The following is a 22,058-nucleotide window of genomic DNA, read 5'->3' as shown; positions in this document are numbered from 1 at the left end:
GACCTATCACGACACGACCTGCACCAGACAAAAAATTCGGGGCGCGGCGATCCTGCCCTCGCAGCTCCTTCGGCGTGAGGTTTAGGTTTAGGTGACGACGATCTGTTGGCGAAGCCTTGCTGCTGCTGTTGAAGCCGTGGGTGGTTGATCTGCGGGCGTCCCCGAAAAGGCTAAACATTTCCGGTGGCGGTGTTTTACAGTACTGTCCTGACAGCCTTATTCCCAGTGTGGGAGGATTTTGCGGGGGGGCCACAAGCCACAAGCCACACGCGGAGGAAAATATGACCCGTGTCGGCCGGCTCACCGAACCGCCCAACCGCCCAACGGGCATGGGACCGACGGCAAGAAGGCGCTAAGCTCTGATGGGCGACCGTCGTCATGCGCGGCAGCAATATTGGCCAGAGGACGTGGCTTGCACGCGAAATGGGCAGACAAACGTCATCGTCGATTAAACAAGTCAAGGCTCGTCCGATACGCGGGTATTAGGCAAAGAAATGAAGGGGGTTTATTGACTTGTTGGAGGGCCGCATCAGCCTCAGTCACTGACGGAGCCGAGTCTCTGGGTCGTTTGATTTACTGTACGTAGTACACACTACTTAGGTCCCGCCTATGATCTGCGCACTGCCACAATACTACCACTCCTAGTGTACATGTACACCACCACTGCCCTACCACCCATGGGCAAGGTGTAATTCGCTCTTGTCCGAGCAAAGGCATAGCCAAGAGATGCCATGCCTGCAAACCACACCGTGATTCGCCCATTGCACCAACTGGCCCAACTGTCGTCGCCGTCGTCGTCACCCTTCATATCATCTCCTGTTATCTCCATCTCCAGGAGGACCCCATTAAGAAATGCCGTGAGAAGACGGGATTTAAACCTGATCAACACGGCTAGAATATCCATCACCAAAACCCACCCCGACGAAACAAAAAAACAAACAAACAAACAACCCACCCAATTGACCCGGACCCAACTCTAGCGCCTCGCCAACGTGCACGTAGGTAGACATGGCAGATCATCTGCGGCCCCATCTGACGCCCATGCTGGACTTTTCCGACCCGGGCCTGGACCTGCTGCTGCCGCTGGACGGCGCGGAGGCGTCTCCAAGCAACATGGCTGGCGACGACGACTTTGACTACGGCGCCTTTTTGTGCGAGCAGCAGCAGCACGACCTCGACATCGACTACCTGGCCGAAGAGAGCTCGGCGTCGACGTCGACCAACACTATCTCCATCCCGGACCAGGCCATCGCCCCGCAGCCGCAGCCGCGGCCGCAGCAGCGCCACCAGACGGGGGGGTTCGTGCCGCTGAAGCCTGCGCCGCCGCCGGCAGGACCTACGTCGGCTGCCAGGCCGGGCAATGCCATGCTCCTCGCGCGGCAGCGGCTTGAGCGGCGCGGACACACTAAGAGCCGCAGGGGCTGCTTCAACTGCAAGCGAAGACGTATCAAGGTGGGTTTTTACCTCTCCCCCCCGTCCCTGGTTCTTCTTTTATTACTAGGCACCTGCGAGGGGGGCGGGCGTCTTACCAAAAGAATACAAATATCATTATCTTGCATGCATGACTCTCCCTATTTATCTTACCCAGCGGGATATATATACGGATAAGAAACGAAGAGAGAAGTGTTAATACGTTGCCACTGTGCGTGCCTGTCCGGGCAGTGCCAGGAAACGAGGCCAGCCTGTGGCCACTGCGTCAAGACGGGGCTCAACTGCGAGTATCCCGCCGTTCCACTGGTTGTGCACCAGGTACGTACATACATATATGCGTGTCTGCGGTGTTTGTGTGTGTGTGGGGGGGAGGTAGGCAAGCAGGTGGCTTTTCCCCCCTAGGATGCCTGCCACATACGTACAAACACAGGACATCCCACCGGCCGACAGATGGCTCCCAGGACACGTGCCTGCATGTCAAAGAACAGAGAACTGACAGGGATATATTTATACACATGCAGCCACAGCACCAGATCCCCGTGTTCAGCATGCAGGACATGCGCTTCTTCCAACACTTCCTGCTGCAGTGCTATCCGCACCACCCCATCGGGTCCGAGAGCATCTGGACGCACGAGATTCCGTGTCTCTCGCAAAAGGCACGTCTTTCCAGTCGTCTCTTCTGCAATTTTGACCGAACTGACTCTCGGCAGTACGACTACCTGATGCACGCCATCCTGGGGCTCGCGGCGTCGGAACTGCTGTGCGAGGATGCCAGCCTGGCCGAGGCGGCCATGACGCACCGGCTCAAGGCGATCCGCGCCATCAAGAAGGCCATCGCCGAGACGGCTGCCTCGGCACCGCCGTGCCCAACCAAGAAAGACAAAAGCGGAAAAGGGGCAACAACACCACCGAACAACACCCACACAACAGCCAGCGACGGCTCGTTCGAGGAAGGCAACGCGCTCATGGCGACGTGCTACGCGCTGACGTTCCAGTCGGTGCTGCTGGACGACGGCATGGCCGAGTACATGACCTTTATAAGAGGGATCATCCTGGTGGGCATCCAGATGTACGTGCGGCGGGCGCGGCTCATCTTTGGCGACCTGATGGGCGAGCAGGCCGAGGAGTCCAAGCTGGCGCCGCACATGGCCGGCGTGCCGCTGATCGAGCGCGCGTGGGTCGACGGCGCCGTGGCGGCCATCGCGGCCCTCGAGCCGCTGGCCGCCCGCCACCCCGTCGAGCGCCGCTATCACGAGATGATTGAAAACATGGCGCGGCAGCTGTACGTGTCGTCGTGGGGGGGTGAGTCGTCTCTTTCCTTTCTTTTATCCTCGACAGAAAAAAAAACACACTTGAGTGACAACGTCCTGACTGCCTCGAACAGCATACAAGGCACTAACACAGCACTACGCGTGGTGGATGATGCTGCCGCACGAGCAGTTCCAGCGGCTGGTCGACCCGGCCAACCAGCCGGCCGTGCTGCTGGCCGCGCACTGGATCGCGCTCAAGCAGATCATGGAGCCCGTGACGGACGCGCAGAAGCGCGCGTGGGCCGACGGCGGCGGCGGCACCAGCGATAGCCTCGGCATGATCCGCTGGCTCAAGTACCTTAACCGCCTTGTCGGGGCTGAGTACCGTGCCTACAACGACTGGCCCGTGTGGGTCGAGCAGCAGCTGGCCGGGGACCGCGGGTTTTTCGGAAGGGCGGACTGATTTTGGGGGGATACCGTCCTCTATATATACCGGTATACCTTGGCCTGTGTCGTGTTGTGTGCAGCATTTCAGAGCCTGTCGTGTTGAGTGCAGCATCTTAGAGCTTGTCGTGTTTCGTTTTCAGGGAATCGTATTCGTCGGGATATGGTCCCTTTACTATACCCATGTATAATATCGTCACACAGCGTTTTGATGTGATATGATACCTTGCCCCCTATCTTTGTTTCTTCCCCTTTTCCCCTTCCAGATAAGACACCAATTCTCAAGCTGGAATTTTTTCATGTATCCCTAGTGAACGAAAAACGCTGTTACAAAACTGCTGGCTCGTCATAAATCGAGGCGCAAAGCGAATAGAAACAAAAATAAAATAAAATGGAAAGGGTCATCATGCCTGGGGGGGTGCGTACTGGACAGTGCGCCCCCTTCCCCTGAGCCCCTATAAATTCACCTCGGTTTCGCTGGCACCGCCCTCCCCCCACAGCGGGCGGGCAAGTGCATCCACCGGGTGCGCCCCACATTTCGTATTTCGCATTCCGACATTTTGGAAAGAGTGGAGCAGCCATGCACAGAGGTGGGTGGACGTCTTCTGGAAGGCTGACTGGCGGCGACGCCAAGCCAAGCTAACCTGGCCAAGCCAGGCAAGCCTCGGCGTCGTTGGCCAGTTTCCCCTTCTTGTCCACCTCGTAGTCAGTCAGTGGCTTCAACTTCTTTGTGGCCGGCAGCATCAAGCATCAGCGGCTGGCTGGCTGGCTGTGTAATGTCCCGCCACACGACTGACGTGGGTTTCGTATGCCTCGCATCGTACTGTGATTGGCTACGCGGAGGGAATTCATGCATACCTTACCCACCCACGGCAGGTACCTCCCTCTGAACATCGTTGCGGGCAAATACCGAGCATGGATGTGGTTAGGTCATTGATGCAACACCTAGCCTCTTCATTTGTATATACATATACATATATATATATATATGTGTGTGTGTGTATCCGTCTTTCCACAATGATCTTATCCATAGCTTTCGTACACTGTGCCGTGGTGACGCCGGCGAGAACACCGAGATTCCCAAAGTAAAAGGAAAGAAAGAAAGAAAGAAAAAAGAAGAAAAAAGCCATGACAGCCCGACTGCGAAAACAGCCGCGACACGGCCCCTTCCGCCGACACAGCAACGGCGGCAGTGAGGATCGGCTCGCAGGCATCGAGATGGCGCCCTTCAACAGCTCCCGCCGCGCCAGCAGCAACAGCAGCGTCGCCACCAGCGAGACGTCGTCGCCGCCGCCACCGCCCTACTACAGCAGCATCAACACCGGCCCCAGCACCAGCAATCCCACAGCTGCCGCCGCGGCATTCATCCCCACCGTGCAGCTGCAGATCGAGGCGGTCGGCCGGCCCGTGCTGTCGCTGCCGCTGCCGCCGCGCCCGGACCCGATCCACATCTACGCCGTGGACCCGGCCTCGGCCTCGTCCTCGTCTCCGTTTTGTTGTCTGTACACGTCGCTGCGCCAGTCGCGGCACTCGGGGTCGTGCACGCTGGTAGCCGGCGACGGTGGCGACGGCGACAACTCCCAAATCCCGCTGAGCACGACGACGTACCGCTTCGGGCCCGGCCGCAGCCCGCGCGTGCGCCTGTTTCTGCCCTCGGCGGCGGCGGCGTCGCATGCCCATGCGAGTGCGAGTGCGAGTGCGAGTGCGAGTGCGAGTTCAAACACAGCAGACACGTCTTCACTGCCCTATGACAATGATGATGACAACAACAACACGTGCAGCTTCGCTGCCGACGACGCACTGCCGCAGCAGCAACCCTGCTGGGACGACTTCGAGCTCACGTCGGCCGGCCTGCTCACGCGCGCCGTCGTATTCCGCACCCGCCTGGGCACGTTCGCGTGGCGCTATGCCGGGCGTCGCGAGCGCAGGCACTTTTTCCACTCCCACTTCCAGTCCAGCACATCGTCGCAATCACCGTCGCCACCATCCTCGTTTTGGAGTAGCAGTGGAAGTGGCAGCCTGCTAGTGCTCGAACGGGTCGTCAGGGTCGCGCGGGCACAGAACCACCACAACGGAGCAAAGGTAGATGACGAAGAACTGCGCACGCCCGTGGCGTACCTCGCGCGCAACGCCGCCCTGCGCACCCCCGGCAGCAGCGCCGGCAGCGCCGGCAACGGCGGGCGGCTGCTGGTCGACCTGGCGTCGTGGGACGAGGCGGGCGAGAAGACGGACAGGGACATGGCCGTCGTGCTTGTCATGGCGACGGGTCTTGCTATGCTCAAGCGCGAGGTTGACCGCCGGCGGGCGCAGCAGATTGCTGTCATGGCGGGCGTGGCTAGTTAGGGATTGGGTAGGGAAGGGGGAGTGGAAGTGGAAGTGGAAGGGAAAGGGAGAGTGGAAGTGGAAGGGAAAGGTGCAGTGGAAGTGGAAGTGGAAGGGAAAGGGGCAGTGGAAATGGAAGTGGAAGGGAAAGGGGCAGTGGAAGTGGAAGTGGAAGGGAAAGGGGCAGTGGAAGTGGAAGTGGAAGGGAAAGGGGCAGTGGAAGTGGAAGTGGAAGGGAAAGGGGCAGTGGAAGTGGAAGTGGAAGGGAAAGGGGCAGTGGAAGTGGAAGTGGAAGGGAAAGGGGGAAGTGGAAGTGGGAAGGGAAAGGGGAAGGTGGTGTCATTTTGATTTCTATTTTTTTAATCTGTTGTATTTACTTTCCCTCTATTTTTCTCCTTTACAATCGTCCAGCACGCGGCTACACATGATCCAGCACGGCAGTTTTCTCGGCCCTACCAAGCCCGGCAATGTCAACCTTGCCGTCGCTGCGCGTGGCCTCGTGCAGCGTGCGGCGTCCACACAGCGCAGTGTACTCCGTGCACCCACCCACAAACAGCGAGTCGGACGGGCACGACTTGCCCCACAGCTCGAACAGCAGCGTCCAGACGCTGAGGCCGGTGGTGGTCGCAACGAGGCCCAGGCTGTCGAGCCCCGTGGCGGCCGACAGGCAGAAAAAGACAACGCACACGGCGCCGCGGTTCGCCAGGCGCGCCCACTTGGGCAGCCGGCAGCGCGCGCCGCCGCTGGCCGGCCCGCGGTGCTCGTGCGACAGCGAGATGGCGCCCATGGCGAGCAGCGCCGTGCCGAGCCCCACGCAGTAGTACAGCCGCAGGCCGAGCGAGACGGACGGCGCGGACCGCTCCTGGTAGAACTCGGTCAGCGCGTCGAGCGGCGCGTTGGCGCAGTCGGCGACGACGACGAGCTTGGACAGTGCTGCTGCTGCGAGGATATACGCCATGATGAAGGCCAGGTGCGAGTACTGCCAGAGGGACGCTGAATTGCCGGTAGTTAGAGAGAGGGAGTGCTCGTCTAGTGTAGAAGACAGACGAAAGAAAAAAAACATACCAGAAACCACGCTCCGCCGAATCGCGTGCGTGCGCAGACCGCCACCATCGACCTCGAAATACAGCCAGTTAAACACATACGCCTGCACGAGGCCCAAGACGGCCTTTCCAAGAAACGCATTCAGCACGGCCGACGAGTTCCCGCCGGCAGCGTTCTGGAACACGACCCCGACCACCGAGTACCCCAGCACGAGCGTGACGAAGGCGTTGGTGCGCTCGACGCGGTGCTCGATGTTGATGGCCGGGAAGAACTCGAAGAAGCGGTTGATGCGGCGCGCCAGCGGCGGCGTGTCCTCCTCGCGCGTCGCCGTGCGCTTGCGCGCCCACGTGAAGAACCACACCGGCGCCGCGCTCGACAGGAACAGGTCGACGGCCAGCGCGGCAAACACCAGACCTACGCGCTGCCGCGGGAACTCTGCGTCGCTGCCGTGTTGGGATTCGTCTCCGTGGGATTCGCCGTCGGGCGGCTGCTGTTCCGTCTGCGCCTGCCCCTGCGTGTATGCGTGCACGCTGGCGATCCACAGCGCGGCGCCGACCAGCACGCCGGCGACCTGGGCGGCCATCATGCCGCGGACGAGCGGGACGAGGTAGGCGGTGAGGGCGCAGTAGGCAGCACTGAAGAGGCGGGCGGCGAGGTAGAAGCCGACGAGCTGGGTGAAGGTGTCCTCGGCCGGGTCGGGCGCGAACGCCTGCAGCATGTTGGTGGTCTGGCCCAGCAGGCAGGCGATCAGCACCAGCATCTCGACGCGCTGCGCCACGTCGTTGGTCTCGAACCAGCTGACCAGCTGCTGCACGTCGCTCCAGATCTTCCAGCTCATGGCGAACGTCACCGCGAACCGCAGCAGCTCGTGCCCGTTGGCTTCTTCGGCTGCGTGGTCGCCGTTGATGGCGATGATGCCGACTGCCCCCGGGGTTAGTGTGGTACTCACTCAGTAAGGGGGGAGGAGGGCATGCCGCGCACCGTAGAGCAGGTCGAAGAACAGCTCAAAGCTCATGACCTCGGTCTGGTTGGCCGCACGCCAGAGGAGCCCGCCGTGGAAGTACTGCTTGACAACGGGCCGCTTGAACAACTTGATGGTGTCGCTGCCGCCGCCGCCGCCGCCGCCGCCGCCGCCGCCGCCGCCGCTGCTGCTGCTGCACGTCAGTCTCGTTCACCCACGACAAACCCTCCCCCAAAAAGAAAAGGGGACAACACACCCATCCGAATCCCCCGCCGCGAAGCTGGGACTCCGGCTAACAGGCACCGAATACCCATCACTGCCCCCACCTCCAACCTCATCATCCCCACCATCACGATCATCATCATCATCATACATCCTCAACTTCGCATCGAACCCGAACCGCGAGAAACTCGCATTGCCCACGCGCACGCTGACATCGACTTGCAGGCGATCAAGCTGGCGCTCGAGCGCGTCGAGCTCGGCGCGCGCAGAGTCGAGCTCGTCGACGGCGGCGGCCCCGAACCGCGCGCGCAGCTCGGCGCGCCGCGCCGCATGGTGCGCCTGCGCCTCGCGCAGCAGCCGCCGGTGCTCGTCGGAGCCGTGGACGACGACCTCGACGTCGATCTGTTCTTCGTTGTTGTCGGCGGCGGCGGCGGCTTCCTCGTCGGCTGCTGCTGCTGCAGAGGTGGATTCCTTGTTGTTGTTATTGTTAGGGGTGGTGGAGTAGCGCCGGCGCAGCGTCTCGGCGTCCTCGGGTAGGCGCGCGACGACGACCTTGCGCCCATCGGGGAGGCGGAACTCTGTGGGCCGGCGGCGCGGGGCTCCTCCCGCGTTGTTGTTGCGGCGCATGATTTTTTTTGGGGTCTTTTCCCCCTTTAATCCGTAATCTTTATTTTATACTTTTCTTTTCTAACCTTTTATTTGTCTCTCTATCGTCTGACGTTGTACCGGTAGGTATGTGCGTACGCCGCAACCGCGCCGCGTTCCAACCTTTAGAAACTTTATAGTATAAGTTTAAAAAAGAAGGATTTGAGATAACAGATCAGATCAGATCAGATCAGGTCAGATAAAACAAAACGGTCTCTGCTGAAGGACGAGACTGAGTCCGCAAACTGCCTAACAGGGCTGTAGAGATTGACGGCCGGGACGGACCGTCGCGTCGTGTGCTGTGAAACCAGTGGGACGGCGGGAATCCGAATCCCACGGGGGACTGAACAGGGGGGGAAGGGCTGGAATTTAATCCCGTGGGTGCTGTAGCAGGGAGGGAGGAGGTGAAGTTGCGCCAAAGAATCGATGGATATCTGTAAAGCATGCAAAGACGGGTGTCGGAAACAAAGTAGGGAGATAACAAGAACTTTTGAAAGGTAGCAGGCTAGAACACGAGCGCGCCCGTAGCTCGTTATCCTTAGCCTCCCGCTCACGACATTCACCGCAACAACAGTTGGCGAGGGGCGCTGAATAAGAACCGCCCTCAATTGCTTGGCATCTTCCCTTGGCAGAGGCGTTTCTCATTTTACCTCGCTGCCTCTCTATCTCGAAACCCCAGAACGGCCATCAGTACGTGAACAAAAAGAAGCACAACATCAAGATTACTCCAGCCTTGTGCATACACAGAGGTGTGTATGTGTATTGATAAGATATAGTCATATATATATATATATATATACTCGCTGTGCTAGACTAACCCCAGACGTGAACGGAACCACAGCATTCGACGACAGGCGACAAATACGCTGAACGAATCGGCTTACTGCTACACCACAGCTCAAGCACCCGCCCGTGTCTGAAACGTGTACAGAGAAGTATACGTTGTTGCTGAGTGCCTCCGCTGTGTACCTGCGTGCGTAGCCGCTAGTTTATCCTTCATGGGGTCTCTCTATCTCATTCCCTCTCTATGATGGATGCCCATGTCGCTGCTTCGCCGTCATACCTAAAAATGGAACCCAACTCCAGCCCAAGAGACGGCAAGTTCCCGAAACCGACAAATGCAAAAAAGAAATTAAGTAACAAAAAGAGAAAAAAACCACCCAGTCCGCCAGCCAGTTGGCCCTCCAGTCTTCTTTATCATTCACATGTCTCAGGTCGTAGCCTCGGCGTCGATGCCGCGCCGTCCCGTGTTCCGCGCCATGGCTGACCCCAAAACGAACCACCCAAAAACATGCGATATATCCCCCAGTCCATTCGCCGACCGACTTCATTAAACAGCCCAGCCCAGAAAATAAACCGACCCATTAGCCAATGCATCACGCCATGTTATGTCAGCTCGTACCGCCCTATGCTATTACAAAGACACCCAAAAAAGACAGGGTCAAGAATGCTGTTCGTCAAGAGTTTCGGTCGACCGTTCTTTGCGGCTTGTAGTTGGGCAGCTCGTCGAACCACGACTGCTCCTCGTTGTACTTGTACGCGTGGAACTCGATGCCGTACGGCTTAGGCTCGATGGCGTATAGGATCCCGAGGGGCACGTCGAGGTCGGCAATGTCGTCGCGCGTCAGGTCCATGAAGTAGGCCATGAGCACGCGGCACACCGAGCGGTGGCTGATGATGAGGAGGTGGTCCGTGATGCGCTCGATCTCGCGCACCATGTCGCGCAGCCGGCTGATGACCTGCAGATAGCCCTCGCCGCCGACGCCCGGGTAGATGTACTGGAGCTTGTCGCGCGAGCGCTTCTGGTATTCTTCGGGATACTTTTGCGCAATCTCGTCGTACGTCATGCCCTCAAACGTGCCCGCGTTGAGCTCGTTGAGCATCTCCCATGCCTTGACGTCGTAGTCGTCGTCCGCGTCGAAATACTCGGCCGTCTCGATGCTGCGCTTGAGCATCGAAGTCCACACGCAAAAGTTCTTGTCGTCCAGTTCCTGGTTGAGCTCGGGGTAGGGAGGCGTGTGATCGCCCGGCTGCGGCGGGAACGTCGATTTCGCAATCTTGTTCTTCTGATCGATCAGCCACTCCTTGCGCTTCTGCGTGATGAAGTGGTACAGGGCCTGGCCGTAATAGTGGCCCCGCTCCGTCAGCTCCGAGTCGCCGCCAAGCTTCTGCAGCTGGTTGTCCACGCTCTGCCCGTGGCGTGTGATCCAGATCTGCCTCGGCGACAGGTTGAACGTTGTTAGATACGACGCGATGCCGCCGCTTAGGAAGCCCTTCAGCCTATGATGGACTACCTTCCTCCCAACATCGATCATCTGCCGGGTCGTTAGCGCGTTAACTGTTCTCACTTGCTGCGGGCGGCGGCTTTTTTGGAGTACCTGGATGTACTGCAAATCATGCTCCTCTTCGTACTCGCCCAGGGGTTCATAGGCGCTCTCGTACGCCTTGACCCGCTGCTTGAAGTCTTCGAGGGACTTCCACGGGTCCTTGTCCTTGTAATCCGGTCCAGACAACTTCAGGCGCATGTTTGCTTCCAAGAGCTTGACCGTCGTCAGTTGCGGCCCCAAGACACGCGCTCTCTGAAGAAAGGACTCACATTCTCATCATGACATATGCTCTCAATGAACAGTATGCCGAGTTTCGGCTCTCTCTCCCTGATGCGGTTGACGAGCAGCTGCCGCCTGTGGATCGTGCTGTTGGTGGCGTCGAGGATACCGACGGCGCCGCCTCGGTGGAGGAGGTAGTCGAGCAGCTCGTCCAGCGTGTCAAGCGCGACCTGTTCCCGAAGCTTGGCCGCCGATTCGTTTTTGGGGTCGAAGAACTTGGCCGACTGGTCAATCTGTTGCTGACGCTTCAAGCGGGCCGCCGACCCGTTGAGGTCCAGCCTCGTAGGCTCGTCCTCTACAGTAATGTTTGGCATGTTCTGGGCGCCATTCAGCAGGATCGTGGCCGCCTGGGTCGGTCCATCGGGCTCGGTGGCCGAAACCGGAGCAGCTTCGTTTTGGGGCTTGGCGACGCCCGCCGCGATACGCCTGCGGTTGCCGACATTGAAAATCCTTGAATTATGTTGTTGCCAGGACAGATATCGCTGTATCTTCTTGGTGATGTACGACTTTCCCCGCGCTGGGAGGCCTACCATGATAATGACGAGCTTGGCCGCGACATCTCTCTCGGGAATCCGGCCGTCAGGAGAGGCTTTTGATCGCGTCATCCCTGGAATGTTGAGCGTTGTGGCATGAGGCCGGACTCGGGGAGTGTGGTTGCCCGAATTCTGGCGGAGCGGAGGACTGCCAAAGCGTCAGCCTCTAAACGTGGGCGCATACCAATAAAATTGCAAGATGCAGCGCGCCACGGGGCGAGAACAAACAAGCGACAGGTGCAAAGGTCGACAAAGCAGCATGCGGGGACAGCTCTGCACATTCGCCGCACTTACATCCGTGGTGATCCTGGGGCAGTGGACGCTATGCTGCGGCTGTAGGGTGAATCGTACGCGGTCGTCGCAGGCCTGTCGAGGGCCTGCCCGTTCACATCGAGCTCGTGCAGCGACCGGAGGGCGTGCGCCAGCGCCGGGGTTGCGGGGGGAGGTAGGAGGTCATCGTGGGAGCGCCCCGACCCGTGGGGTTGCGGTCCATTGGCAGAGATGTTGGGCGACGAAGGAGCTGTGGCCGACGAGGCGATCATTGCCAGCTTTCGTAGCGACTGTGTTTGCGATTGTAGCAGCGGCGTCGTGCTGCCACGATTTCCTTCTCGGCGAAATGCAGGGTTAGCCGTGGTGTTGCTCGAATGCGTCAAGGCTGCGCGGGATGGGGAGGTAGTATCTGTAGCAGCAGATTGAGGAACAAAAAAAAAGAAGGGGGAGGTGGAGGTCAACCTTTACCTTTGTTCTGCAGACCCGTTCTGTCAGGGAGCACAACCAAAGGTGGTGGTGACATGGACGACATCAGGTTTGGTAATCGCAGGGCTAGTTCAGTGTGCCAGAGCCCAGGGCAGTCTAGTGGCCCCCAATCGCGTGGCTTAAGCCTGGAAACTAAGGCGCCCAACAAGCAGCTTTTTGGGGGTCAGTTTTATCCGAAATATCCCAAATGGAAGTTGGAGACGGAACACAAAACGAATGCGAGTTGATTGCAGCAGCTTTAGTGAATGGAAGAAAGCAGCAACCTTGTCGCGAGGATTCTCGTCCGAAGAAAAATGAACAAAGGTTAAGGTACGTAAAAGAATTGGATGGGGTCGCCACCCGCTCCATGGCCGACAGACAACTAACTTACCGTGGAGAACTTTGGAAAGAATATGAAGGACTATCCACTTTAAGAGTTTTGCTCTGCACAGTTTATTCTGTGGGTGGGCCTAGGAGGCAAGTGCTAGCAATCGCAAGACCTTGTAGTTTGCGCCGCACGGGTCTGGTACCTAACCGTTCCACAGAGGGGCGGCTCTAAGTTCCTGGCGCGCCGGTAGAGGTTCCACTTTGTTGGTTCTGGTGTCGGATCGCTTCGTCCAGTTCTCGGTTGTTGAACGGCAGATGACGTACTTGGATCCTGCCGTTGATGTTTGGGCCAGTTCGACGTGCGGGAAGGATAATAAATAGGTAACCTGGGACCTGAACCGCGGTAGCCACAAAGCCAAAAGGCCTAAGGTTTCTTGCCAGCCGGGCGTGTGCCTGTCATTTTGAAATAGGTACTGCCCGATCGGCGCCAAGACGGGATCATCTGAATGCGGTCCGTGGTGTAGGAGATGGTGGTTGAAATGGATTGGCTCAATGTCCGACTCGGTTCTTTTTACGTGCCACTCCGAGACACTGGTCGGTCGACGACGGCCCGCGCTGGCTTCACTTCTCGGGCCAGGAGAGTTCAATAGAGTGGAAAGAGTGGCTGACTGGTGGCAGAAGGGGACCCGCTTGTAAGTGGCCCTTGAGAATAATTTATATTTCTTTCTTGCCGTCAAACGGACCAGTGATGCGACAAGCGCAAACCAAACGGCCGATGTTGAGGGAGTGATGCGGGTGGCTTTTGGAACTGTTGAAGAAAGTCTACCCGGCGCCTTGGCGGTGCAAGCTGTGTACGCCGTACGTATTGTACAAGTTCAAGCTGGCGAGAGGTTGTATGTAAGTGAGGAAAGCACGTCGCCTAAGAGCGGCTCGGGGTCCCAAGGTCTTAGGTGTTCTCAAAAACCGGAGCAGCAAATTGCATGTGCATAGGTGTCCACGGCCATGCTTGCCTGGTGCGGAAGAGTCAAGATGGAAATGTAATCAGAAAGGGAGACGGGATTCTCGGACAAGGCATATTGCATCGCACCGCCCAGCCTGGCACCTCACCCCCCTTTTCTTATCACCAGCCAAGTAACCAAGTAACACCCGCCCTGCCTTCACGCATCCCCGTGCTCCTTCCTACTGCCGGTCAGACAGTACGCACGCAGTCACGCACGTCTCAAGCTGTCTGTTGGGAGCAAAGACGGGAACGGGGACCAAGCAATCGTCTCCGTCAGTCCAAGTTTCTTATCTCGACCTCCCTGAGCTTTGAAGACAAGTACATACCCCGCTCTCCGTGTTCGGAGGGCCGGCTGCTGCTGTGTGGCACAATTTGCTGCGTTCAAACCTAGGCCAGGGATATGCGTAATCCGGACAGAGACGTTTCGGGAATCTGACAGCCTCCCGAGTGCAGATCACCCAGTCTAAGACTGCCAACGTCGCCGTAGCCATTGACAAAACAAACAAGTCGAAGACGAAGACGAAGCCCCCCATCAATTCAATCTGCCCCAAATTGTGATTCCGCGCCCAGCTTTGCCAAGGCCGCTGGATGCTCCTTCGGCACTTGATTTGGTTCCAACTTCCAACATGGCATCAAGACTCAAGAGCGCTGGGCGAGAGCAAAGGCCTTGCTTGTTTGGGTCAGATCATCCAGAGCAAGTGGATGTGGAAGTGGATGTGGAAGTGGATGTGGATAGAGGATTTTCCGAAACCATGTCTCGGCAGGAAGCCGCCTGCCATGGATGTCTGCACACGCAGACTCAGACCCATACAGTTACCTAAGCTGGATGGGGCTAGCCATGCGCCCCAAAGGTACCGAGTACGGACGCAGGAAACTACTGCAAAAACTAAGGCAAGGTAACTTCCATTGCCTTAGTGTAAAAGAGGTGAAGCTGAAGTGAAGCTGTCTTCACCTTGCCCCGAGCTTCGTCCCACCAGCCAGCCAGCCAGCCCTATTCGTAGCCACAGTGCATCTCCCCATCAGATCAAGTTCACAGCACCGTCAGATCTTGCAGCGATTGGCGTGATTGTCCTGGCGGCGACGCTCGGTTCGGCGTGGAGACCAGGGGAGACCCTAGACACCTGAAAGCCCCCTCAACGCCTAGCCATGCCCCGCAACGCGCAGGCCTGTGCCTGCCCGCGTCAGAATGGACACGGCGTGGGACCCACTCCAGGGGTCTTAATTGTTGTCGGGTGGGGCTCGGTTTTTTTGTCGCATCGCTGCCTACCTCTTCGAACGGAATTGGGCACCTGAATTTCTTTCCTCCTGGATGAACAACATCAAACTTGTTCTTTCCTGGGCGCTTCTTGGGTTGGAAAGGGTACTCGCAATGGTTTCTATCCTTCGACCCTTCTATCCTACACTCGACATTTCTTAACTTTCTCCCTCGTCGCGCGTTTCGTCCTCGCTCGCTCTCTTTCAAGCTCGCGAAATCGCGTTGCCCAGGTCAGCCCACTCCGCCGCCCGACAGAGGTTCGCTGCCTCTTCCATCCTCCTCTCCTCCATCTTCACCGCCCGCCTCAAATCGGGGTCACTCTCAGTCCGTTAGCTTTGGATCGCCTTTTTGCTTCATACACTGTTGTTTCCGGTGCTAATTTCGGGCTTCCAAGTGCAGACGGTCAAGATGTCTGACAACGATATCTCCGCCTCTGCCTCGGCTTCTTCGTCTGCCGCGGCCTCTGCCCCTGCTGCTGCTGCTGCTCCTACCACCGCCACCACCTCCGCCCCCGACGCTAAGCCTGTCCTTTTCTCGCCAGAGTTGATTTCTCTTCACGCCTCAATAGTCAAGGAGTTCGTGCAAGGCGAAGTTGACCAAGGCATCTTAATCCCGCTGAAGACGGCGTCTGAGCTGGGGGACAACTTTACGACGGACAATTTCTTGATCACTCGTGCGCCTGTCAAGGCTGCAAACTTGGCCATCAGGTATGTGAATCTAGCCTCCCAGTATCGGATGCACGCCAATGTGAAAATAACGTTGTTAGCAAGCTTCGCGAACTGCTCCACGATGACGTCGTTAAAGGCTACCCTCATCTTCGCAGATGTGCCAAGCCTTGCGACCTTCCGGCGCACCTCAAATGCAAATACATGAACGACACGCCAGAGGGCCGCCACATCCACACGGGCAAGTCGACGTGGATCTACATCATATGCGGCCCCGAGTCGGAGCTGGACCGCGGCGCCCTTGAAGCGAAGCTCCGCGAGCTCGAGGAGTTTGAGGTCGGGGTGTTCATTGCCAGCATCGTCGTGCCCCTGGTCGCCCCAAATTCTCAGATGCAGGCGGCCATGTGGTCCCAGCACTTCTGGCCCACCGTCTACCGGAAGAACAATCCAATCGGGCCGCACCCGGCCATGCTAGCTCGGAGCACAGAGGAGATTGACGGCGATACTTCGGTCTGGATGATGATGGCGCAGCAAGTCGCCATTGAGTCGCATGACGCTGGATACGGCGAGCCCGTTGGCGCCTGCATCATCAAGCGCGACGATGAAGGACATCCCGTTGTCGTTGCCCTTGCTGCGGATGCTCGCTGGATTGGCCACGACCGTGGAGCTGGAGAAACCGGTAACGTGATGGCGCATGCCGTAATGCGTCTCGTCAGCATGGTTGCTCAGAAGCTTAAACGAGTCGAAAATAAAGAGAATGGCACCGTGCCCGAGGCCCCCGAGGAGCTCTTGTTTGATGCGTTTCAGGACGCCCCGATTCTCGAGGCGGAACAGAAGATCTTCCAGCTAGACCACCCATGCCCCAATGGATATTTGTCGCACGGCCTCGAGCTGTACGTGACGCACGAGCCTTGCGTCATGTGCTGCATGGCCATCCTTCATTCTCGCATGGGCAAGGTCGTCTTTCGCTACCGCCAGCCGCTCACCGGCGGACTGTGCGCCGAGCACCGCGGCGACGGTCATCCGGCTCTAGCGGGAGCAGACGGCGGCCAGGGGCTTGGACTGTTCTGGCGCAGGGAGCTCAACTGGAGCCTGATAGCCTGGGAGTGGGAATCGCCCATCACCTTCAAGATGTTGGATGTGGACGCGGCCATCCACATTTAGTATGGAGGAGCAGGTCGGCGCCGGGAGGGGAGACGCAACACGTTTTTTTAGGGATCTTGCGCTACGTTCCTTTTGGGTTGCAATGACAGAAGCTGGGGGAATTAGGTAGTCCCCTCGTCGGGTTGGCATTATTGAGGCAGCATTTTGAGGCAAGTGGCATGGTAAGGACGGCGTTAGGTATGCAGCCTTTCGAGAAAAGCTTGACGCTGCCATTGGCGGGTAATTCTCTGCGGGGTTTATACAACAACATGGATGGCGGGTGTTAGTTCCGGCATGGGTTAGTGGCGTTGGATGGTATATCCCCGAATCGAATTCTATCCCCCCGATCTGCGCGTGAAGGTGATTGTGTCTGTGGTTGCCGGTCTGGTGTCGGCAAAGTCCTGAAGAAGCTTTGCTGGGCGGTAGGTATGTTCCAGCTGCCGCCGAGTTGAGAGATCGGCAGAGATGGGGGTATGGCTGTTTCGTGCCACCAGACTTTTGGTTGAGCAAACAAGCGCTCATTTAGCAAACACCTACTTTGTAATTCACAGGTTTTGAAACTTGTGTGGCAACTCAGATAACGGCGATCTCTAGGTCCCTATTATTGCCGGCCCGAGAAAGAGAACTAGAACGTCAAATAGCACAAGACATGTTTGGGCACTTGTCCTGGGTGTCCGAGAAACATCTTAGTAAGTACGTATTAGTATTGTGTGTGCTGGTGTCTCAATGGAGATGGGCGATCTGGGTTAGGTCGGTATGCAAGATGTGTATGTACCTATACATACATGAAGTACACACCTGGGGAAAAGTGCATCCATGCCTCATTTGTTACCTCACCCCCGGTGCAGCGCTGTTTCGGGTACCGCACCCAACGTCGCGGAGTCCCGATTACTCACGTCACTTGTCAGGACAGGGGGCAGCTTTTTGCACGGTGAGATTAAGGAGACCCTTGCGATGGTTTCTATGATTGATGTAGGCATGTATGTATGTAGCTTGGTACCTTAGCTACCTAGGTTGCCTCTCACTGGGTCGCAAATGGCCGGGCAACGCTGTGAAGTTAATAAGATAGGGGTAATGCACGATGCAGTTGGAGCGAGATGGCTCGAAAAGGTCGACGTTTCCTTTGAGGAGTAGAACTATTTTCTTTGAGTAATCTAGTCCCCTCCCTTAGGGCAGGTCCTGCCCATCCCAAGTATCCCAATTATCCTTTCCTTTTGTTTCTTGGATGTCCTGCACCCAGTGCTATATGTACCGGATTCAAAATTACCAGAGAAGCCTCCAAAACGCAGCCCGGCTGCTCGGGTTCGTCCCCAGGGACGGTTTTGCTCCGGCACTCGAACCAGCTGAGAGCCTGCCCACCTAGATACGTACCTACCTCCCAAGAACTCGACGCTCAACATCGACGGCCACCTGCGGTGATTTGGCTATTTAGGGCCGGTTTTCCTAGTAGAGGCAGCGGAAGCTACAGGCGCAGCCGCAGGTGCAGCTAATTGTCCGGCGCGAGACTCTGAGCGTGACGACGATCCCGAGCCGGTGGTGTCGTCTGACTTACAAAGCGTGTAGTAAACTTCGCTATACTGCTCGCTCTCGGTGCCCGGCTGCCGGGTGCGCCGTAGTGCTTGTTCGCACATGTCTCGTACTTGTGCATGAAGTCTTCGACGAGGCCGTCGGCGGTGTTGGCGCGGTGCCTACGCATGCGGCGCTGGTACGTCACGCACAGCCACTCGACGTCGCCGACGTCTTTCTACGGCAAGCCGCGCTCTACGGCCGACTGCAGCTTGCCCGCAAAGAGACTCTCGGGCGTCATCACTTTAATGCCCTTGACCGTGTCGAAGCTGCTGCTGAACCCGCTCAGGACTTTGTCTGTACAGCACGAAAAACAAAAGGGATGGTGTTAGCTGAGATACTGATAATAGTGGTGTCTGTCCCGTATATCTTCCCGCGTCCGTCTATTTCACCGCCTGCCTAGAGGGGCTTGTTGGTCAGACTCTGTCCCCAAGAAGAGTAATTCGTCTCTATACGCACCTATACGTAGCTTGCAGCCTGCCTGCCGCGAGGTTTCATGATGTTTGGGGGGAGGGGTTCCCGGTTCCTCCTCGCCGAGCCGCTCTGAACAACAGGCTGCCAATGCCGCGCCCATATTGGTATTTGGCCCCTGCATGGCTGGGCCATGTTTCGCTGCTATCTCAATTTCCCAGCAATATCTGTACACACAGGAGAAGCAACGGTTATCCCAATCTACTCCCCACTTTCACAGTCCTCACAGCCAGTTGCTTGACGCACGACTTCCCCATGCTTGTCTCTGAAAACCGTATTCCTGTCCTGGACGAAATGGCCCAACCAGCCAACGACGATGCCACGGTGATCGACTGAGTGTTTAGCGTCGTCCAGAGGCTCGAGGAGCGCGGGATTCCCAGCTGCGTCGCGGGGGCGGCCGCCCTGTAATACTACGGCGCGCCGCGGCTCACCGAGGTCTGTCTGCCTGCCACGCCATCCCACCCCTCTCCATCTAGTCAAGACCGCTAACACGTCTCCGCACTCCTCTACTACTAGAACTGGGAGATATGCGACCCAGACACCATGCTAGACCAGGCAACAGCAGAATTCGCCCCCGACACAGCGCACTACGAGCCGCGGCCCTCCTTAAACCCGGGGCTCAAGTCACTCACACACACGTACCAGCGATTTGCAGCCCTAGACTTCCACACCGACGCCGGTGAGAACGAAACCGGCTTCTGCTTCCGCGTGGTGCCCGCAACCGAGTACTTCGTCATTTCCTTCGACTTCGCGCGCGACTTCGAGCGCAGCCAGCGGCGCGGCGTCCTCTTCCCGAAACTCGACGCGCTGGCGCGCGGCCTGCTGCACGCGCAGCGGTACCACGACGCCGAGGACCTAGTCAACAGCATGGGGCTTAGCGAAGCGTAGGCCGACGGTGCGTGTCTTAACCTCGACGGCCCTGTGCAGACGGATTACATCCGTAAGACGAATGAGCGGATTGCGTCGAGTCTTGTAGAGCTGGGGCTGAGGCCCGCGCTTGCGATGCTGGTTGAGATGCCGAGGTGGAGGGGGGTTTGGGAGGATACTGTGTATTGTGCGTGGTAAGGAGCAGAGGGTTGATCCTAGTTTGAAGGGCGTGTTTGAGACGCAGTACCGTGCCAAGGGTGCGGGGGGTCCGAGGGATAGGGAGGATTGTCTGTGGTAGTGTTCTGGTTGCTATGGGTGGGATGGAGAGGGGAGTTGTGTGGTGCAGGTTGATGGATATTATAATTTCGGAGATTCTGTAGAGGCTAATTCTCTAGATACGCTAATTTGATCGAGAAACTGGACCGGCTGGGGTGTTGATGACCGTTAACGGGCGACCCACCAGCACAGTGCAAGTGGGTCGCTCCGGCTCCAAGCACTGTCTAAATAGGGGCTCCTTAACTACCCTTCCTCTCCTCGCCATCAATTATGGTAAAATGGGCAAGATATCTCTGTTAACCGAAATATCACCATTTAATAGCTCAAGAGAAGAGTAAACCTACTGGAGAGCAGGTATAAAGTATAATAAAGAATCAAGGCGGGCGACTTTTAATATGCCTAGCCCCTGAAACCCGGTAGAAGAAAACAAACTGTTCGTGGCGCTCTAGCTACGATTGTGCCTAGGCGTTGTGTCGCGATGCAACCTCAGGGGGGGTGATGAATAGTACGTTGATTCATGTCTAGTGCTACCTACGGTTCTAGCTGAGGGGGCCCAATTAAGTAGGTGCGGGCCGATGTCCGTGCAGCACGTTCCTCCGTCACGTGCCTACGCACCCGACCCTCTACATCCTTTGTCGTACCGTCCAAAGTGTCGCTATTCCAACACAAACCAAGACCAAAACAAGACAAACTAAATAAATTAGCGGTTTCCTGGTTCTTCAGGGCTCGGTAGTACCGAAGACTTGGTAATTTATCCCTTAATATTTCTCTGCTCGACTTGACCCAAAATTGATTAGCTCTAAAATTTGTTATGGGGGCCTCGAATAAGAAAACTGGCAACCGTTCAGGGGCTAGCTAGGGTGTGTATGTACAGTACACACGTAAGATAGTCACTACTAGTACGGCGTACAGCACTTGAATAAAAAGGGGTAAGGCGCGACGCGGGAGTGGATACAGTTCAACTTCCATTGACTTGTTATACTGCCACCAGGGCGCCTCCCTAGGACGGTTCCTGCATCCCGAAATACCCTGTTCCTACATAAGGTAGTAGGATGTTCCGCATCAGACCCATACCCGCTTGCCTGTTACAAATGACCCAGGGTCTCCAAGACGCAGCCAGCTGCTCGTTTTTAGACCTCGATCCCGGTAAAGACGGCTTTGCTCTGCTCCTCAGACCAGCTGGAGGCGCAAGGAAAAAACGAAGCCAGGGATCAACCCTCCCCGCCCCAAACACCGCACAGAGCCCGCCTCTCAATGCTGACTTGAGTCAGGTATCTGTTTCGAACCTGATCACTTCCTCTTGTGTCCCAAAGCCAAAGTCGCCGCAGCCGAAGAGGATTCGGCAGCCGAGCTGGAGTCGGCGGCAGTGGAAGTTGTAGCTGGGGCTTTTCAAGACGCTTCCTTTTCGGCGCTAAAGCGAGACTCGCCCCCCGATAAGCTCTTCTCATCCACGCCGAACAGCGTCCAGTAAATAAGAGAAAACGTTTCGTTCCTTTCAACATCGCCGTCATTCTCGGTCACATAGGCCCGGTAATCCTCGATGAACCCGTCTCTGAGCTGGGTGTTGATGTGCTCGCGATGTCTTGTCCGCATGTCTTGCCAGCATGTCTTGTCAGCATGTCTTGTCAGCTCTTTCTGGCGGTTAAAACACAGCCACTCCAAGTCGTCCAGGTCTTTTTCTTCCATCTGAGACACCACGGCCGCCTGTATTTCGGTGACGAAGAGGACCTCTGCCTTGAATACGTTCCCTTTTTGATGACGGTGATGCAGTCGTTGAACTGTGGCATTAGTCGCTCCATATGCTGGTGCAGCACAATGAGTTAGCCAAGTTACCGGCAGCTACCTCGAGTAACAGTACTCTTTTTTTTTCCTTATTCGGTCTTCGTTTATTCCGCTCATCTTTCTTACCGGGTATCCTCAGGTAAACTCAACGAGGCCACTATTTCAGGACGAGTCTCCGACCTGGGGCCCGACGATGATGAAGCATCAGGCGTTACCAGAACTCCAGGACAGAGGACTCGGCCGCCACATCCTGACAGGCTCAAGTTAGCAACGCAAGCTAAAAGCCGCCAAGGCCTGTACCAGCCCCATGTCTGTTAAAAACATGGACCTGGGGAGAAACCTCAGAATTGATGGAGGGGGGTGTATGGAAAAGGCCCGTACCAGTCACTGGTTTCTATTACCTCCTTCACTGAACGGACAGTGGTGTTGATTTGAAAGTCAATATCGGAGGTGGTGCGGTCCTTCCGCCCTATCATCTTAAGCTCCATTCCACCCATTAGTGCATATGGGATG

At 57.2% G+C, this 22,058-nt stretch overlaps 7 protein-coding genes across 7 annotated transcripts; 4 read left to right on the top strand and 3 right to left on the bottom strand.

The window, feature by feature from the left end:
- Nucleotides 1-1,365: 1,365 nt before the first annotated feature.
- On the top strand, nucleotides 1,366-3,144 carry B0T26DRAFT_655867 (uncharacterized protein; the record flags this gene model as incomplete). The annotated part of the gene is made up of 5 exons (XM_060438662.1): nucleotides 1,366-1,452; nucleotides 1,663-1,749; nucleotides 1,953-2,293; nucleotides 2,366-2,733; nucleotides 2,816-3,144. 5 exons carry the CDS (start codon nucleotides 1,366-1,368, stop codon nucleotides 3,142-3,144), a joined length of 1,212 nt encoding a protein of 403 aa, XP_060291923.1.
- An 836-nt stretch (nucleotides 3,145-3,980) lies between these two features.
- B0T26DRAFT_475338 (uncharacterized protein) lies at nucleotides 3,981-5,757 on the top strand. The gene is made up of 3 exons (XM_060435234.1): nucleotides 3,981-4,549; nucleotides 4,754-5,538; nucleotides 5,719-5,757. The coding sequence occupies exons 1-2, from the start codon at nucleotides 4,254-4,256 to the stop codon at nucleotides 5,466-5,468; spliced, it is 1,011 nt and encodes a 336-aa protein (XP_060291922.1). The 5' UTR covers nucleotides 3,981-4,253; the 3' UTR covers nucleotides 5,469-5,538; nucleotides 5,719-5,757.
- Nucleotides 5,609-7,637, bottom strand: B0T26DRAFT_728225 (uncharacterized protein). Its single transcript, XM_060442888.1, has 3 exons — nucleotides 7,473-7,637; nucleotides 6,513-7,412; nucleotides 5,609-6,440 (listed from the first exon to the last, which is right to left on the bottom strand). Exons 1-3 carry the CDS (start codon nucleotides 7,504-7,506, stop codon nucleotides 5,866-5,868), a joined length of 1,509 nt encoding a protein of 502 aa, XP_060291921.1. The 5' UTR covers nucleotides 7,507-7,637; the 3' UTR covers nucleotides 5,609-5,865.
- Nucleotides 7,496-8,494, bottom strand: B0T26DRAFT_475322 (uncharacterized protein). The gene is made up of 2 exons (XM_060435233.1): nucleotides 8,005-8,494; nucleotides 7,496-7,908 (listed from the first exon to the last, which is right to left on the bottom strand). Exons 1-2 carry the CDS (start codon nucleotides 8,299-8,301, stop codon nucleotides 7,663-7,665), a joined length of 543 nt encoding a protein of 180 aa, XP_060291920.1. The 5' UTR covers nucleotides 8,302-8,494; the 3' UTR covers nucleotides 7,496-7,662.
- A 1,282-nt stretch (nucleotides 8,495-9,776) lies between these two features.
- B0T26DRAFT_743963 (6-phosphofructo-2-kinase-domain-containing protein) lies at nucleotides 9,777-12,000 on the bottom strand (the record flags this gene model as incomplete). The annotated part of the gene is made up of 4 exons (XM_060444332.1): nucleotides 9,777-10,634; nucleotides 10,698-10,859; nucleotides 10,916-11,606; nucleotides 11,753-12,000. 4 exons carry the CDS (start codon nucleotides 11,998-12,000, stop codon nucleotides 9,777-9,779), a joined length of 1,959 nt encoding a protein of 652 aa, XP_060291919.1.
- A 2,666-nt stretch (nucleotides 12,001-14,666) lies between these two features.
- B0T26DRAFT_743962 (cytidine deaminase-like protein) lies at nucleotides 14,667-16,604 on the top strand (the record flags this gene model as incomplete). The annotated part of the gene is made up of 3 exons (XM_060444331.1): nucleotides 14,667-14,700; nucleotides 15,317-15,482; nucleotides 15,542-16,604. 3 exons carry the CDS (start codon nucleotides 14,667-14,669, stop codon nucleotides 16,602-16,604), a joined length of 1,263 nt encoding a protein of 420 aa, XP_060291918.1.
- A 2,310-nt stretch (nucleotides 16,605-18,914) lies between these two features.
- On the top strand, nucleotides 18,915-19,508 carry B0T26DRAFT_756272 (uncharacterized protein; the record flags this gene model as incomplete). Its single annotated transcript, XM_060446071.1, has 2 exons — nucleotides 18,915-18,944; nucleotides 19,137-19,508. 2 exons carry the CDS (start codon nucleotides 18,915-18,917, stop codon nucleotides 19,506-19,508), a joined length of 402 nt encoding a protein of 133 aa, XP_060291917.1.
- Nucleotides 19,509-22,058: the final 2,550 nt, after the last annotated feature.

This window comes from Lasiosphaeria miniovina (genome assembly GCF_030549165.1).
Source record: "Lasiosphaeria miniovina strain SMH2392-1A chromosome Unknown B0T26scaffold_7, whole genome shotgun sequence".
Taxonomy (NCBI): Eukaryota; Fungi; Ascomycota; class Sordariomycetes; order Sordariales; family Lasiosphaeriaceae; genus Lasiosphaeria; species Lasiosphaeria miniovina.
This window is presented reverse-complemented; position numbering and strand designations above follow the sequence as displayed.